This window comes from Cyprinodon tularosa, unplaced genomic scaffold, assembly GCF_016077235.1.
Source record: "Cyprinodon tularosa strain WSP-4 unplaced genomic scaffold, ASM1607723v1 ctg852, whole genome shotgun sequence".
Classification (NCBI taxonomy): domain Eukaryota; kingdom Metazoa; phylum Chordata; class Actinopteri; order Cyprinodontiformes; family Cyprinodontidae; genus Cyprinodon; species Cyprinodon tularosa.
In genome coordinates, this window is record NW_024039621.1 from 177,243 (window position 1) to 193,409 (window position 16,167).

General features: G+C 38.4%; 1 protein-coding gene across 2 annotated transcripts in view; it reads right to left on the reverse strand.

The window, feature by feature from the left end:
* Positions 1 to 141: 141 nt before the first annotated feature.
* Positions 142 to 16,167, reverse strand: part of slc12a8 (solute carrier family 12 member 8) — a 31,467-nt gene continuing 15,441 nt past the window's right edge. Inside the window, exons 6-14 of one of the 2 annotated variants that reach the window (XM_038273048.1) lie at positions 13,029 to 13,142; positions 12,767 to 12,854; positions 10,388 to 10,475; positions 8,892 to 9,038; positions 5,120 to 5,696; positions 4,942 to 5,039; positions 4,723 to 4,840; positions 3,664 to 3,724; positions 142 to 659 (exon numbers count right to left, since the gene is read on the reverse strand). In XM_038273048.1, coding sequence (XP_038128976.1) covers positions 491 to 659; positions 3,664 to 3,724; positions 4,723 to 4,840; positions 4,942 to 5,039; positions 5,120 to 5,696; positions 8,892 to 9,038; positions 10,388 to 10,475; positions 12,767 to 12,854; positions 13,029 to 13,142 — 1,460 coding nt within the window. In that variant the 3' untranslated portion in view covers positions 142 to 490. Of the gene's footprint in view, positions 660 to 3,663; positions 3,725 to 4,722; positions 4,841 to 4,941; positions 5,040 to 5,119; positions 5,775 to 8,891; positions 9,039 to 10,387; positions 10,476 to 12,766; positions 12,855 to 13,028; positions 13,143 to 16,167 lie in introns of both variants that reach the window. The other variant, XM_038273047.1, reaches the window with a different exon arrangement.

Below are 16,167 nucleotides of genomic sequence, written 5' to 3' on the forward strand. Positions count from 1 at the left end.
TTATTTTTCTTAAATTTGAAAACTAATCAATGCACCCGAGAAAATAAGTTGCTCTTTCAGATCTATAAGAAGCAATTTGCTTTCAGTACTTTTTTTGGGGGGGAAAAACACTTCAAAAACCCAGATAAACAGTACTCCAAATGATTCAAATAGTGTTTATATTTAATCATGTCATACATTTGTGCAATATTCATTGTAATACAAAAGATGATTGTGGGGAAAATCAAAAAACAAAAATTGTAACAAAATAAATTGATTTCTTAACTTAGTTACAAATCAAACTAAATGTGATGTTTAGCACCCAAGTATTTTTTTCGTCCCTCAAAAAGTCTCGCCTTTTGCAGAGTTCTAAGAAAAGCTCAGCTTTTCTTGAAACATCACCAGAACACGAGCTCAGCCGGTGAAAGTCTTTTCTACATAGGAAACATGCGCAGAGCGCAGCAGCATGAGGTACACTTTGTGGTTTGAGGTTTTCAGCCGATGACTTGTGTCACTTGCACGCTGGTTGCACCACCGTGTCGGATTGGATGAACGAAGATTGGTGAAAACGGTGGCGTGAAGCAAAGTCTGTGTTTTCCTCAGTCAGCTGCTTGGTTTTGAGTCCAATTCTTGACAAAGAAGGAGTCACTACTATCTCATCCCGAGGAGACCCTCTCTTCCTGGAAGATGAAGAAAAACAATGAGAAAGATGAACAAACATGGAGAAAAGTTATAATTTAACATAAAGTCAGGTATAAAGCTTCCTGAAACATCTTAGCTGAAGATGTTAAAAAAAGAGCCCCAAAATAAACTGGTGTTTAGTGACTTGTTGACATCCAGCTTCAACTCTTTGCTGTGGTTCTTTAACAGTTGAGGTTTAGAGATTTTCCCTGAGTGCCGTGGCTAAAAATAAACTGGGACCTTTTTCCAACCCAAGCTGGTCACAGTTCAGGTAGTTTTAACCTTTTTATTTGGTGTTCTGACTGTAACAAAGTGAAAGTTTAATTAGTAGTTTCTCCTTTCAGTTCCTCCGGCAGCAATTAGCTGCACGCTCAGTCTACCAGTGAGTAACTTTTGGACATCCCTCTTCATCCGTCTGGCTTGTTTGAACTCACACAATCCTGTTCCAGTCTGTTCTGATGGACCAAAGTTTCTCCTCCCTGATGGGTTCTACTCCAGCTCTTTCCTTCAGATGCTGCTTGCTGATTTACGTTGGGTAGCAGCACCAGAACAGACCCACATTTCATTCTTTACTCCTGGCTAAATCAGATTTTAGTTGGTTTTCACCCATAAGTCCCTGTTTCAGACCTTTGTTGTTCACCTGATACAGTAAAAGTATCAAAGATATCTGCTGATGATGAACGTCTGGAGATTTCCAGTGATGGTTGATCACTGGATGTTTTCATAAAGGCTTTAATTATTTGAATCATTACTCTGGAGGGACAGGAAGGTTTTAATTAATATTTCCTGATAAATGAGGCTCAATACAAATTTATTTTACTATTTTATATTATTTTTATTCTTTCAGTGTCCTTAAATCACACCGGCCCCAAAAGTTCCTCTCCAGCCAAAGCACCTACCTGTGACAGTAAATAACTCAAGGAGCTCAAGAATTAATACTATTCTAATTAGTTAAATGATTCATGCAGTATATAAAGCCATTCCTTGTCATGCACATCCTTGTGATGGTTGGCATATGGTGTAATTTTCTATTTATTCAAACTGTAAAATCCAACTTCTTTAAACTGCAAAATCCTTGGAACAAACTAAATTATAATAAAACTAAAATGCTTTCTTTAAACCAAACTACGATGTTCCTCGTATATTTGGCAAATTTATGTATGAATATTTTGCAAAAACATGCTGCGGTGCATATTTTTGTATCTTTGCATCTAAAGGCTACGTTTCCCATCTTACATGCATTGTTGCCAGGTTGGGATGTTTCCCAATCTGTCAGTTTAGGATGGCAGTCTATGGGTGAAAAATGTTTTACTTTAGATTTATGGTCTAAGAGATCAATAGACTTTGGTTCAAATTGGGTGAGATTTCGTATATCCAGGCGGTTTATGAACATTTTTTGGCTTGGAAAAACGTGACACGGTGACATCTGGCAACCCTGCTGAAGTCACTGCTGCATCCGTGTTAATAACCAAAGCTAGATTGGTTAATCCACAATGTGTATTCATATTGTGTTTTATTGTGTTTTTTAGTTTTTGGTTTTTATTTTAGATGGAAAAATGCCAGGGCCGCAAATCGTTCCTATTCCCAGTCCTGAGGGGAATCAATAAATTGCTGTGAATTATTTCTTGATATTGTTGAGTTTATGCTTCGGTGTAATCGACCTTAAGAAACTGAACGCAGGAATATTTCTCAAGTACCAGTGGATCCCTCCTCTTCATCACAAAGCTTACAATTTGATCGTCAATCCTCTGATCCAGGTGGATAAATGTGTCCTCTGTTCTCGCACTGGAACAGAGGACGATATTTCTACTACTATGGACCTTCAATAGACTTGGAATCATGTTGTACAGCAGGGAGGTGTTGAGATGTGTCTGTAACAAAGCTGATCCCAGTGCAGGATGGACTCTGTCATGGCTGCAGGTTGTCTTTGGTTTTGTTTTTGGAGATGCATGGTTATGCATGGTTGTGGAGAGAAGTGGAAACTCAGTGTCCTAGATTTTTGAAGATATTCAGGCCACGACTTTCTCTATACACTCCAGCTCTTTATAACAAAGCGTGAACTAGCTGAGTTTAGAGTTGGTTAATCCAAGTCAAAAGCTGTGGTTCTAAACAGGAAAAACAAGGACTGTTCACTGTGGATTGGCAACAACCTTTGTATTTAGCACGAGAGTTAAACTAGTCTAATGTCTACAACAGATTTTAGACACTGGGAGAAGGAATGGGGTGTCATTTGTAGTCATTTGGGCATTAGAAAATCTGTCATGGTAAAGCAAGTGCTGAACCAATAAGCAAACGTCTTGATTCACAGACAAAAGTAACATTACATTCCTCATCTATGAACATAGCACATGAAAATAAAAATATATAATAAAATAAATAAATGAGATTGGGAAAAAAAAATGCTAAAATAAACATCAAGAGGTATCCAGGACTTAGTAAAAAATAAATAAAGCAAGAAGCTCCATCATCCGTCAAGAGCTCAAAATAGAACTAGTGCTTTTCTGCATGAAAAGGAGTCAGCTTATTTGACCTAGATCAGATCGAGAACAATTTAAGGAACCTAATGTCCTCTTTGGTCTGGGAAAACCATTTAATCTCTTAAAATGAGCTGGAGGTGTTGCTAGGGAGAAGACTATCTGTGTTTTCCTTCTTGGGCGGGCATGGATGGAAAGAATTATCAGTGACTTATTAATCAATTATCTCCCTGAAATGTAATGCTCTAAGACTTTAATACACTTTTCATCAAATGTAATTATACTTAAATCAAGGTGCATAAAAAAATACAACAGTATTCCTCATTTCTGTACTTTTAAATTACAGATCCAATGTTTTATGATCTTTTCTTAAATCAGAGATGAGTCTGGCTAATAACTCACAATATAACTGAAATACTTTATTCAAGAAAAGAAAATAGAAAACACCATTTGCTTTAATCTAGTTTTAGCTTCCAATAAATGTAAGAGAAAATATTTGCAACTCAACAATAAAACTACTAAATAATACCTGCAGAGGCGGCTGAGAACTGACTTCATCCATCTGAAAAAGCTGAACTGAGCTGCGATACCTGCAAATAGATCAAAATAGAAATAGTTCATGTTTTGCTTAAAGGGAAACAACTTTTTGCACATCAGTTGCAAAACTTCCTGGACTTAAAACCTCTTTAGAAAACTGTGATTACGGGTCTGAGACCAGCAGAGTTGCACCATCCACCTGAGGGACAAATCTTGACACTGGAGCTCAAAATTGTGTGGAGTCATTCAGCTACCACGTGTTGCAGTGCACAGATGCAGCTATTCAAGAAATCCTAAGCCACAACAGCTGCAAGGCCTGTTGTGTGGAGAAAGTGCAAGCCTAAAAACAGAGGCTGCTGCTGCTGTAGATAAATATGAGCTGAACACAGAGTAAGCACATTTAAATGCAACCAAGTTCCCTCAAGTGAAGAATATATTCAGAGAATCACATCACGTATAGTTCTGATTTCCATCAGGGTATCAGAAACAGAATACCTTTCTGCTCTGCTGCTCAAATAAATTACTTTGATTTTAAATCAACCAAAATAACTCATCAACTGAAGAAAATAAACAGACAGTTAAAGAGCCATGAAATGAATGGATTGTTAGCATTTGAAGCATGATTTCTCATTTCATGACAATCCAAGCTTTAATAGGAGTATGGCAACAAAAGAAAAACAATCCCTTGAAAAATTGGTTTTCTAAACTCTTTCTAAATTATTCTTATCTTTATATTTTTTATGCATACATTATGTTGCACATCTGATAAGAATTTATAGAAACTCCTAATTATCAAAAAATAACTTTTAATTGACAGAGAGGTCTATTTCCTTTATTCGCTGTGTTGGAAGTAAGGTCATATTTATCTTTAATGTTAGCACAGGAAGGACTGTGCCACTGATGATATTGTAATAAACAATTATCTCTTTACCCAATACTTTCCCCTAACTGGATAAATGTACTAAATCAAAAGGTTATTACTTTCTAGATAGTTTTTACTTCTATAATAAAGGATTTATTCATGTTGATTATCCATATGAGCAGAAAGTACCTGTAGGAAGACCGGGACTTGTTTTCCCGATGTAGAAGAAGAGCAGCAATGCAACCATGATGTTTGCTAAAGCATAAACCCACTGAATGATGAACATAATTAATATGGAACTCATTGCCTGAAAAAGAAAGCAAATAAATTCAGACAAATAATTATTAATCACGAGTCATCCATGGTAACAGGAGAAGCATAATTAGCTGTCTGTGTTGTGTAGTTCACCCCAATTAAAGCCATCCAGTGGTTACACAACTTGGTGTAAAAAGCATCCCGCATGGGTTGGATTTCAAACTGCTGCTGCTCCGTTTTGTCTTCATTACCTGAAATAGTTTTGAAAAGTCACTGCAAACGAAATGAACTCACTTTAGTGTTATAATAATCTTCCTAGTCAATTAGTCACCTTCATGTTGAGAGTGAGCTTCAGTGGATGAATCTTCCTGTGTGTTATGCATATCTGTGGGACATCTGACTTCAGATTGATCTGCAGGCCTGAACACGTCGTCTCCACTGGGTTCCTTGTTTTCTTCCTCTGAAGGAGCGGAGCTTTGCTCCCCATCTTTCTCGTCTGAAAACACGTTGCTGTTCAGATCCAGACCAAAGCTGTCCATCAGCCTCTGCTTGGTGGCAGCCTTCCTACTATGAGATCTGCTGCACACCTCCTGCTTCATGAGCGTTTTCTCTGGTCCAGGATTAAGTTTGGAGACGGATGGAAAGATCTGATCCATATCTCTGTTGAACTCCAGCAGGGTGCCTTTCCCCTGCGGGCTCTCGCCTCCGCTCCCATAGTTAGAGGGAGGAGATTCAATCAGGGGCCTGGAGCTTTGCTTGGTCGAGCTGCGTCTGCTTCTGCTTCCTGAAATGAGCTTCTTCCGTTTAATCTGAAGCTGGAAGGTCATGGCCACGCAGAAATAGGAGTAGTCAATGAAGCTGTAGGTGAGCATGAAGTTAATGGTGACGATTGGTGCCAAGACGTTGACCTGACCAATGAAAATGAAGGCTAAGGTCAGTATGCTGGTCAGACAGATGGCCGCCACGGGGGTCCGGTTTGGGCCTTTCTGCCAACAAGACAAAAATCACACAGTGATATTAGGAATACCTAGTAATGTAGAAGGGTGCCATGGGTTCACCTGCTGCAGTAGTAATTTACAAAATTGTCAAAACTCAGAATTAGGAAAGATGTAGCTAAAATTCACTGAAAATGTGAAGGATTTAAAAAAAAAAAAGATTGTGTTGTAAATTGATTTTAATCAAACCAAAAGCAAACGTGAGTCGTTTGGCAAAAAACCCAACTGACCAAGACACTCATATGTTTCAGCACATATAAAACTGGATCTAAAGATGTAGATCCTTTTTTTTTAAACAGTTTCCTCCCAATAATCATGTTTTTTTTAAATATACACATTTTTAATTGGAGAACATGTCAGGAATTTGCTTTTTAAGATTTCATGAACCGTTCTTGATTTTCTGAAGCAAAAAGTTAACATTTATAAACACAATATCCAAAGAAGTACATCTGACTTTATAATTGGATTTAAATATGCTGCAGTTACAGCCAGCGGTTACTGACCGACTTTTTCTAAACAACAATATTTTGCATAAATCTCAAACACCCCAAAATGGTTGCCTTCTTCCTTGACCAAAATCACAGCTTTGTATTCTAAAAAAAAAAGACAAACTTCTGCAGCAGCACTATTAATCTTCCAAAAAATATTTAAACTGTGCAGACAAAAATAGTCAATATATTTAAGACAATCTCTGAAATGGGTTTTATTTCTCCTTAACTTTTAAGGAAGATGTAAAATCAGCTTAACAGAAGTATTTAACTCTGGAAGACAACATATATCTCCAATCAGCAGCCTCTTGCTTGAACTCCCCCGTCTTGTTGCACAGTTACAGACGGCCTGTTATGCGCTTGGCGGGCCTCCAGAGCACACAGCAGAGCAGGGCCCTGCCCGTCGCCCTTCCTGCGTTTGTTCTGAGGCTTTGATTTGGGCCAAGATGTCTCAGGCCTCATTCCACCATGCTGAGAGAGGTCGAGCAGTGCTGCCATACTGGGAAGCCTGAGGTCAAAGAGGTCACAGCATCAACGTGACTCGCCACCAAATGTGTAGCAGCAGCGGGGTGTTGCAATGCTGAGGTCAGTCCACTCACTTCTACTTTATGAAGCCCAAGCTCTATAATTAGGCAGCTTAGAAAAAGGCTTCCTGCTGAGTCTGAGCACCACACCCCCTATACATCCAGGCTACCCGCTGAATAGGTCACAATATGCTGTTCACTGCAGGTAACACAGTCAAGATGTGTTTTTGAATGTTGTGTGAAACTGGAATGAGAATGACTACAGGCAAATATGTTTACTCTGAACTTCTTTAGGAGTTTATCTTAAAATGTTCATTGTCACTGTTCATTTTACTTCAGCAGAATTTTTTTGTGCATCAATAAATCCCTCCAGCCCTGAGGTAACTCACCTCTGCAATTTCACGTTATTACACATTACTTAATTTCTAGACATATATGGTTTGATTTCTTTGTATGTGTGGATTGCATGGATAGTTACGGACATTTATCGAGAGAAATGGTGGCGTGTTCAATACTTATTTCACCAGCTGTGTGTGTGTGTGTGTGTGTGTGTGTGTGTGTGTGTGTGTGTGTGTGTGTGTGTGTGTGTGTATATATATATATATATATATATATATATATATATATATATACATATGGTATATATGTGTTCCTAGGTCTGCACCCAATCTGAAATAATTGGCACTGAGGGAATGCCCATCTTATCTTGGCTGCTGAAGTAATACATACAGCATGTTGCATATTTGCAACAGGCTTCAAGAGGTTAAAAAAAACAACTTTTATTTAAACTTTCATTTAAAATTTTCAAACATTCACTTATATCTGGACTAAGATATAAGGTCAAAGGCATTCCTTCTAAAGAAAACCTTCACATGTGTTACTAAAACACTGTAAAGGTTTGTGGAAGAATTCTAATAAATGATGATACATTTTTCCATTTAAGAACAAAAGGTATATATTAGCAACATGTGGTGGTATGGTTGCTTAAATCAGATAAAATATTTTAAAGAAATAAAACACAACATTTGGATGAAAACTAATGCCTGTTTAAAATTAAAGATCAAAGGAACTGCCTACTGTGTTCATTATATGTCAAATAAAAGGATTTAATCAGTTTAGATAATTGTAGAGGAAATATGTCACACCATAAGGAAAATGTTGGTTTGTAAACTGCAGCGTCTGTTAGTTCAATCTCCAATGTTATGCTCTCTCTGTTTTTTCTCATAGTAGCTTTGCCTCATCTGTTCCTGTTTTGTTGTGACTCCACCCTGGAGAGAAATAACAGCTGCCATCAACACCTTTGTTTATAGATGTTGGAGATCTGCCTGTTTTTCAGTGTAGTCCTGTTTCTGTGACTGGCTGGATGTGCTCTCTTCATCCTCTGACATGGGAGCTGGCTCAGAGCTCGTCTGCCTGGCTGTGTGTTTCCTGGACCAGGCCGCCTTTTGCAGCTGCTTTTTGTAACTCTGCTTCAGTCTCCTTGAACCCCAGTCGGCCTCAGCAGATGGCCGCTCACACTGAGCCTGGTTCTGCTGGAGGTTTCTTTCTGTTAAAAGGGAGTTTTTCCTCTCCACACTCGCTTCAAGTATTCTTAGTATGAGGGATTGCTGAAGAGTCAATGAGTCCATGAAATCAACTGGTTTTCCTTAGATAGAAAACTATGAATCAATTTGACTGTGTGATCTGGAGAACTGCAAAGTGCCATGAGACGACATGTGTTGTGAATTGGTGCTATATAAATAAACTGAATTGAATTAACCACCATTGCAACCACCCTGAACTTAGAGGAACATTTAAAGGTTTTGCTTGATAAAATCAAAGTTTAATTTTAATTAAAGCTTCAGCTGCCACCTTATTGGTTTGATTTGTTTGCTAATGTGCATGTTCAAGTTGAACATTTGACTTGTACCTAAAGAAAACTGTTTGATTACAAATTGAATTGGTTAACCACCAAGGACAGAAAACAACAGTCATTTTCACTTTAGGTTTTCTGCAGAAAAGAAACTCTATGGAGCATAAAATCACAATTGGACTAAAAAAATATTTTACTATTTTGTTTTCTTTAAATGTATTCCTTCAGCCTTCTATCCACTCACCCCTCTTCCTAGGAAGGCCAGTGAGGGGATGACCCTTTCCTGGGCGATGCACTGGAGGATCCTGGGTGCTCCATACAAGCCTCCCATGCAGGAAGCTAGAGAGGAGATGTAAAGACCCAGCAGAAAGAGGAAACCCACCAAGGAGACCTGGAGGAAGACGGAAAACAAACACAGGGTAGAAAGGGATGAGGTGGGGTTGAAATCTCATGAAAGCTACGCCCAAGTCAGTTCCGCTGCAGTCGTGCCCTTGCAAAAACAATGAGAACTAATCACTAATGGAGAAGTCAAGGACTTCAGCACTTTTTCAGTCTTTGAAATCAAATATTTACAAATGTGTCTCCCATTCGTCACCTCATTTAAGCTACAATTGAAGGAATTTTACATTAAACACCAAGGTCAATGATCTTTAAAAATGAAAAGTGAATGCTAAATGGTTTAAAAAAATTTTACAAATAGTGTAAGAATAAGAAAACTGTGACGCGCATTTATTTAAACCTGTTTTAATCGATAATCTGCTGACATAATTCTGCTGCAGTTTCAGTTGCATTTAGCAGTTTTTCAGAGCTAAAATACAGATGTTAGCCCATTCTTCTTTTTAAAACATCTGAACCGCAGATTTGTTATTGTTGACCCCCACAGCACTCTTCTTCTACCTCCAAACATTACAGTGGGGATGACGTTTCCATAGCGATGTGTAATTTTAGCTGGACTTTTCTTTCAAACTGTGGATTTCTCCTGGCCATTCTTTCCAATTTGAAGCTCATAGATTAAATAGAGCCCCCCGAACTGTCTAAAGCTTCAGATACTAATTTGGTCTAAAACTCTCAACTGTTCTTATCGTTTTTAGTGTTCAAATGTTTTTATAATTGTCTCCCTTTTTCTTTTATCTTTTCCCCATTTTTTTCTTTCCCATTATACTTTCCCATTGCAGTGTCCATATCATCTGTAAGTCTACTTACGTGCATAAATCAAGCAGAACACTATAGCGATGGCCGTACTGCTCCACTTGTGAAAGTAAAAATCTGTTGGGCTCTTTTTGGCATCAAGACAATTATTCTTATTGCCACGTTGCCAGACTGATAAAAAAAATAAATAACTAAATAAATAACTGAACTGTCTGTTATGCTCCTTGATCTCCTTGATGCCGTTTGTCAATTAACCAATCAACCATAAACAAATCTAAGCAACCTTTAAGATCTTAACAGGACAATTTCATTTTCACTCAGAATAAATCACACACAGGTGGACATTTAGAAATGACTGTGAATGTTCTAGAGCTTAGCTGTCTATAACCTACTTCAAATACAGACTATGGTCAAACAGGAATTTTTTTGAGGACTGGAAAATGTTTTTCAAGACGTCCAACCATTTTAAAAGTGCACACAGTTGGAGGCTGAACCTACCACAACAAATCAACATGGTGTGAAAACCCCACACTGTGCCTCCTCTGCTGGAAGGACTCAGACACAGCTGGATGGAAACAGAGAGGAGTTTACCTTCTCTGCTATCAAGAAGTCAAAGCGCAGAGCTTCTCTGGTGCAGATGGCCCCCAGGAGGAAGACAAAGACCAGATACAGGAACCACCTGCAGGTCACAGACAGTACACCACACCAGATTATAAACAACAGCTCCTTTCTCTCTCTATTAATACAAAAAGTCAGACAGAATAATGTGAGTGGTAGAAACCTGCTGGGTTGGAGCTGGGAATGTGGGTTTGTTTGTTCTACCCACTGAAACAGGAAAGATTTGACCTTTAAGAAACGCCGCAGTAGATGGGGAAAGTAAAGCATGTTTGGGGGGAATTCCCCTTCTGATAACAAATACCACAATGATGCCATAGAGTAGGTGTACAGGTAAGTATTTAAAAAAATTTGAATATTGTGAGAGAGCATATTTGATTCAGTAATACAAATCCAAAAAGTACCACTCACAGGTCATTATACTCTTTACTATAGAGCTATATATTATCTTTTAAACATTTAGATGATTATGGCTGAAAGTTATCTAAAATTAGAAAATTATTTCAACCCAAAAGTGTCTAATTAATTCAAAATAGTCTATGAGGCACGTGTGTATAAATAACTGCATCAACAAAACGCAGGTTGGAGGGGATGGATCAGTGGTACCACTGAGGAAGCCCAGGTTACTTTTCTGCCATCTGGCATTTTCCTCTAAATAATACCACTCAGATTCTCTGTAGGGTTCATGTCCAGATCAGTTGATAGTAAATGAAGCACAGTGAGTTCACTGTCATTAAATATGCTTTTGGTGCTTTTAATAGTGTGCTGAAAACAGCATAAAATTCTCTAAAATGTGAACATGGACGTGGGAAAACCCGGTCGACTAAAACCAGCAGATGAGTCGGCTCCTCAAATCATCATTAGCTGTTAAACTTCTCTGAAAAAACAATCATATTGGATTTATTGACCCTCCTCTGACAGGTTGACATATAAATGAAATACAAAATGTACTTTCTTCTGAAATATTGACTGGAAGACCTAGCAACGCTCCATCATTATTTGTCCATCAATAAGACAACTCTAACGTCGTCTGTGGTTTGGATTAGTTTGTCATAAAGAAATTATCACCTTCAGTTCATGTCCTGGATTTGTCTCTGTGTTGTAGCTCTTAAGTTCTAATAAAAGATTTAAAGCTTCCAAAAGCACATCACAAAGAAATCTGTCCTCTGAATTTAACCTGCTCATTGCTGAGCAGTTTGCCTGCCCCCTAACTAATAAGACACCACTAACCATCCCACCAGAACGAATGTCCTTTGGAGGGGGTCATAGAGTACAAAACCGAATGTCATGAATAATGATAGTTAGTGGGAGAAATGGACGTACAGAGAAGTTCAAACCCCATCGACGACTCCTTTCTCTGCAAATCTCACAATTTTTAACTGCGAATTCAAACGAAGCCCAGAGTTGACGTCAATTCGGGGATGTTGCCTTATTTGGTTCTGGCCTGTACTTTTGTCACTCCATGAAATTGACGTACAGACCAGCCCACTGGCCCAAGGGGGGGAGAGGTATGAGGTGTCGACTGCTGTGGCGCTGACTGGACCAGACCTTAGCAGAGAGCCGTGAGCTGCCCATCCTCAGCTGGAGGAGGGGGGCTGGGGGCCGGTAAGGCAGGTGGGGGGAGCATTGGGCGGCCTGTGTCCAGGCTACTGTCACCCTGTTAGGTTTGGTGGCTCCGTCCCCTGCGTGCTCCCTGCCCCCGTCCGTTGGGGTTCCTTGACGGAACGGCTCAACTGCCCAGTGTGTTTCGACTACATGGTGCACTGTAGTCGACCAAAATCCCAGATGAGAGGAAAAAGAAGACATCTGGCCACGCTACCATATTAACAACTTCAATGTTTCAGTGAGTGAGGGCTTGTTGCTTGATGATGATGATGCTTCTTTGCTTAGGCTTGCATTAGGGCTAGAACAGCAAATATGCCATTTTCAGCTCAACCAGTGTTACACACCCTATTCAGAGACCTTAAGGACCAGCACCAAATACTCTATAGAATCATTCTATGACTCCTTTAAGGCTCGGTTTATTATCATTTATCTGTTGTTTGAATTCCGTTTTCTACTTTTTTCCCTCCACTAAATTTTCCATCATGCCTGCATACTGCACTCCCAGCCAGCTTTGCTGCTTACCCTCCTTATGGAGGTCAACAACAGTTGTAAGTTGGAAAAAGAGCAGACTTCTCTATTTTTGTGTAGAACATAACATTTTGGATTTTATATAATTCATTAAAGGCTAATTTTGTTTTTTTAATCAACTTTGGAATTAACCTGAAATCACTCTATAAAAGATTTTAAAACTGAATAATATAAATATTTTAATGACACTAATGTGCTGTGTGAATGGGTTTGCTGCCGTACGAAGTAAAAACAGCTGCCAGGGTTCCCACGGGGATGCTGGTCTCCGGCCGCTGCAGGTCTGAGCTCATGTTGAATCCTGCCATGACCCCTAAACATGAACACATACACACACTAATGTTCACCAAATAAACATTACAAAACGCAGTTATCCACATGGAAACTGTAGCTTTAAAAATAAATGGAAAGCAGAGTTGTTGACATGCTGTGTGATAAATGAAAAACGTTATCTAAAAGGAGCTAGAGGGGGTGGGAGAGCACGCACCTGTAGCAGCAGGGAAGAAGACTCCGAAAACGGTGAAAAAGTTTTCTCCTGGGCTATAATCTGGTCCGCTGTTATTGCTGAGAAGCTCGGCTGAGTAACCAATGAAACCGTGCTCTGGAAGAAGCAGCAGCACATAAAGCACATTACTAAACAGGCTTATAGATGTATTGTGCAAGTTTAAAATTATAATTTTTTTTTCCTTCCCATACATGACCTTATTATTGCCTAACATGTAAAAGGAGTTTCCTCTGGTCACCACAGTTGCCTATATAGGCTCTTTTAGTCAGTTTATGAGTTATTAGGGACCAATTCTCTGGGTGTGGACGTGGGTCACCCGCTGTGCTTTAGTTCCCCTTGCTACTTTGTTGAGTCTCTGCCACAGTGAGAGCAGGGGCAACGCTTTGTGAAGAAGGATCATAAACATCCTCTGGTGCATCTCAAACATCACAGATTCAACACAAGAGTAAGAAAATACAACTTTTCTCTATTGCAAACAAAATGACTGAATTGGAGCATGATCTGCAATGAAATTAGAGAGATTATGAGAATATTAGAGAAGGTTTTTATAAGAAGGGAGCTCAGATCATGTGATCAGATGACATCATTCCTGTAAACAAAGGACCCGTGCAGCCGCAGCACCAGACTGCCTTGCTTTTTCCTCTTCCCTCATGCATGTGCACAACAGTGGTGACATTTTCACTTGTCACCAGCGGGGGCAAAATATCTGCAAAATCTCTGGAACTTGCTCCTTAAGAGAACATTAAAACAACAATGTCCAGCAAAAAACCAGTGTGGGGCATCAGTCATATTATTTTTGAATAACTCAAAGTTGTAATGTGTAGAAATGTTTCATCTAATGAAAGAAAAAAAAAACATACAGGTGATGGATCAAGCCTTCAGATTTGTTAACTTTGTAAAGGAAGAATGTGCTTTTTTAAAGAAGAAAATATGAGCTTTTTTCTGTGAAACAAATTAGAGTTTAAACAGCCAACCAACAAGCTACTGTAGCTTAAAGTTTAGAAGAAGGAAACTGATTCTGGCAACGATTTTTTTTTTTTTTTTTTTTAAATCAATGCTATCCGGCTACAATATGAGAATAGAAAAGAAAAGCCAGAGATAATTTGGACAATGTTCTGCTCCATGATACAAGGTAAATATGAGTCCTAAACAGTGTGGAGAAACAACAATAAGTTTGAGGTGTTGACTCCTCCTCTAAATTACACTCCGAAGGAGCCTCTGCGGGATATGCTGCAGAAACATGTCAGATTCATGGGGGCCACACCCTGCAGCTTACAGGACTCAAGGGATCTGCTGCTTACATCTTAGTGCCAGATACCACAGCACTTCTTCAGGAGTCTAAAGGAATCCAGAGGCAAGGCTGTTTTGGCAACGGGGAAAAAAACGTCAAATATATCAGCAAACAGCAAATATGTCCAAACTGTTTCGAGCACATTTCATCTTAATCTTAACCAGGTTCTTAGAAAGTCAGTTTGGAACAAAATAGAGTACACTGCAACATTTTACAAATATCCAGCCTTTATAATAAAGCAGAAAAGAAAATCAGGTGTTCTGCACTGTTGCATTCTGGTACAGAGAGAACGTCTATTTCCCTCTATCTTATATTTTCATAATGCCTCCTTACGGATATTAAAATCCTAGAACACGATTCTGGATATATAAACTTAAACCACATTGAAAACTTGCATCAGCACAACCTGGCCCTGTTTGAAAGAAGAAACATAAAACCTGTTAGAACAAAATGAACTGTGATTAAACAAAAGGGTTTTTTTTGTTTTGTTTTTTAAAAGCTGATTTTAGTTTCAAAGGTCAAACCCAAGCTTGAATTCTGCCCGTCCTTTAGAATCAGTGAATCTGACAGCATGAAGTAGGGTAAAAGATCTAAGAAATAAAAACATATTTCAAGATATTCAAGAACCAAAGAGAAATAAAAATCACTGACGCCATCAGGATTAAAAAAATAAAATAAAATCAATCAGTTTAGAAGATTTTAAAGGTTTGGAAGCTCCAACGAACCATAGTGTGAAGGTAGCCTCTCAAAATCACTGTTAGAGAACATCAATGTCTCATTCAGGAGGTCACAAAGGTCTGCAGTTTTTTCTTTTTTTAATGATTCAACATTAATATTGATCTGGATGGCATCTAGGGGAAGGTTCTAACCTGAAAACCAGCTCCGACCAGAAAGGAAACAAAGTCCAGTCTCACATTTGCCAGAAGAGATCTTAATGATCTCTGAAAAATAAGAATAAATATCATATTACCTGAAGGGAGAACTATTGTAAGCTGGTGGCACAAAAGATTAAGAAAATAGCAGTGACAGTCAAACATGATGGTGTTAGTGTGATTGTCTGGGACTACATTGGTAATTCAGGTTCTGGATGACATGTAACTGCCTTTAAAACCTTGAATTAGTATCACTCTCTAGTAAGCAGAATGTCTGGTTAACAGCTAGTGACCAAGTGCTGTACCACACCTGACTTATAAAGCAAAAACTCGTCTAAAGGGCACCAGTAAATCAATCAAGCAATAAAGGACTTAAAAATACAAAAATAAAATACTTTGGCTCAAAGTTGATCAAAGTTTAGCTTTGAGTTAGTTCGAAAAATTGGAGCACTACTTAAACAGGCTGTTTATGCTTTAAACAACCAACTATACGACCATTCAATCAATAATTTCCCCACAGCGATGAATGGGTGGCACAACCAGGCAGTAAGTTAGGGGACGTTTTTTATTAATATAAAATGCTTATTTTAAAAAAGGCTTCTTGGATTTGTTTTACTTATATATTTTTTGAAACATTTAAATATGGAAAAAAAAGCAAATAGAAGAAATCGGATGGGAGCTTTTCAAATAACAGGTCCTTAATTTGAGAAATTGGTTTAATTTCATGAAGTATTCTTGATGTTCTAGTGTTCTAGGATCTCAACTTAAACTGCTTAAGTTGGTAAACTATTAATGGACATAACAAAAACAAGTTATAAAGGTTAATTTTCTACCCTAATTATTTAAAACTACAAGTTCCATGTAAACATCACCTTCTCTTTGAAAAACATTAAATGCACAAACAGAAACGTCTATTTCTGCTCATCTTCTATTTATGTTTCTAATTTAACATTTTGAA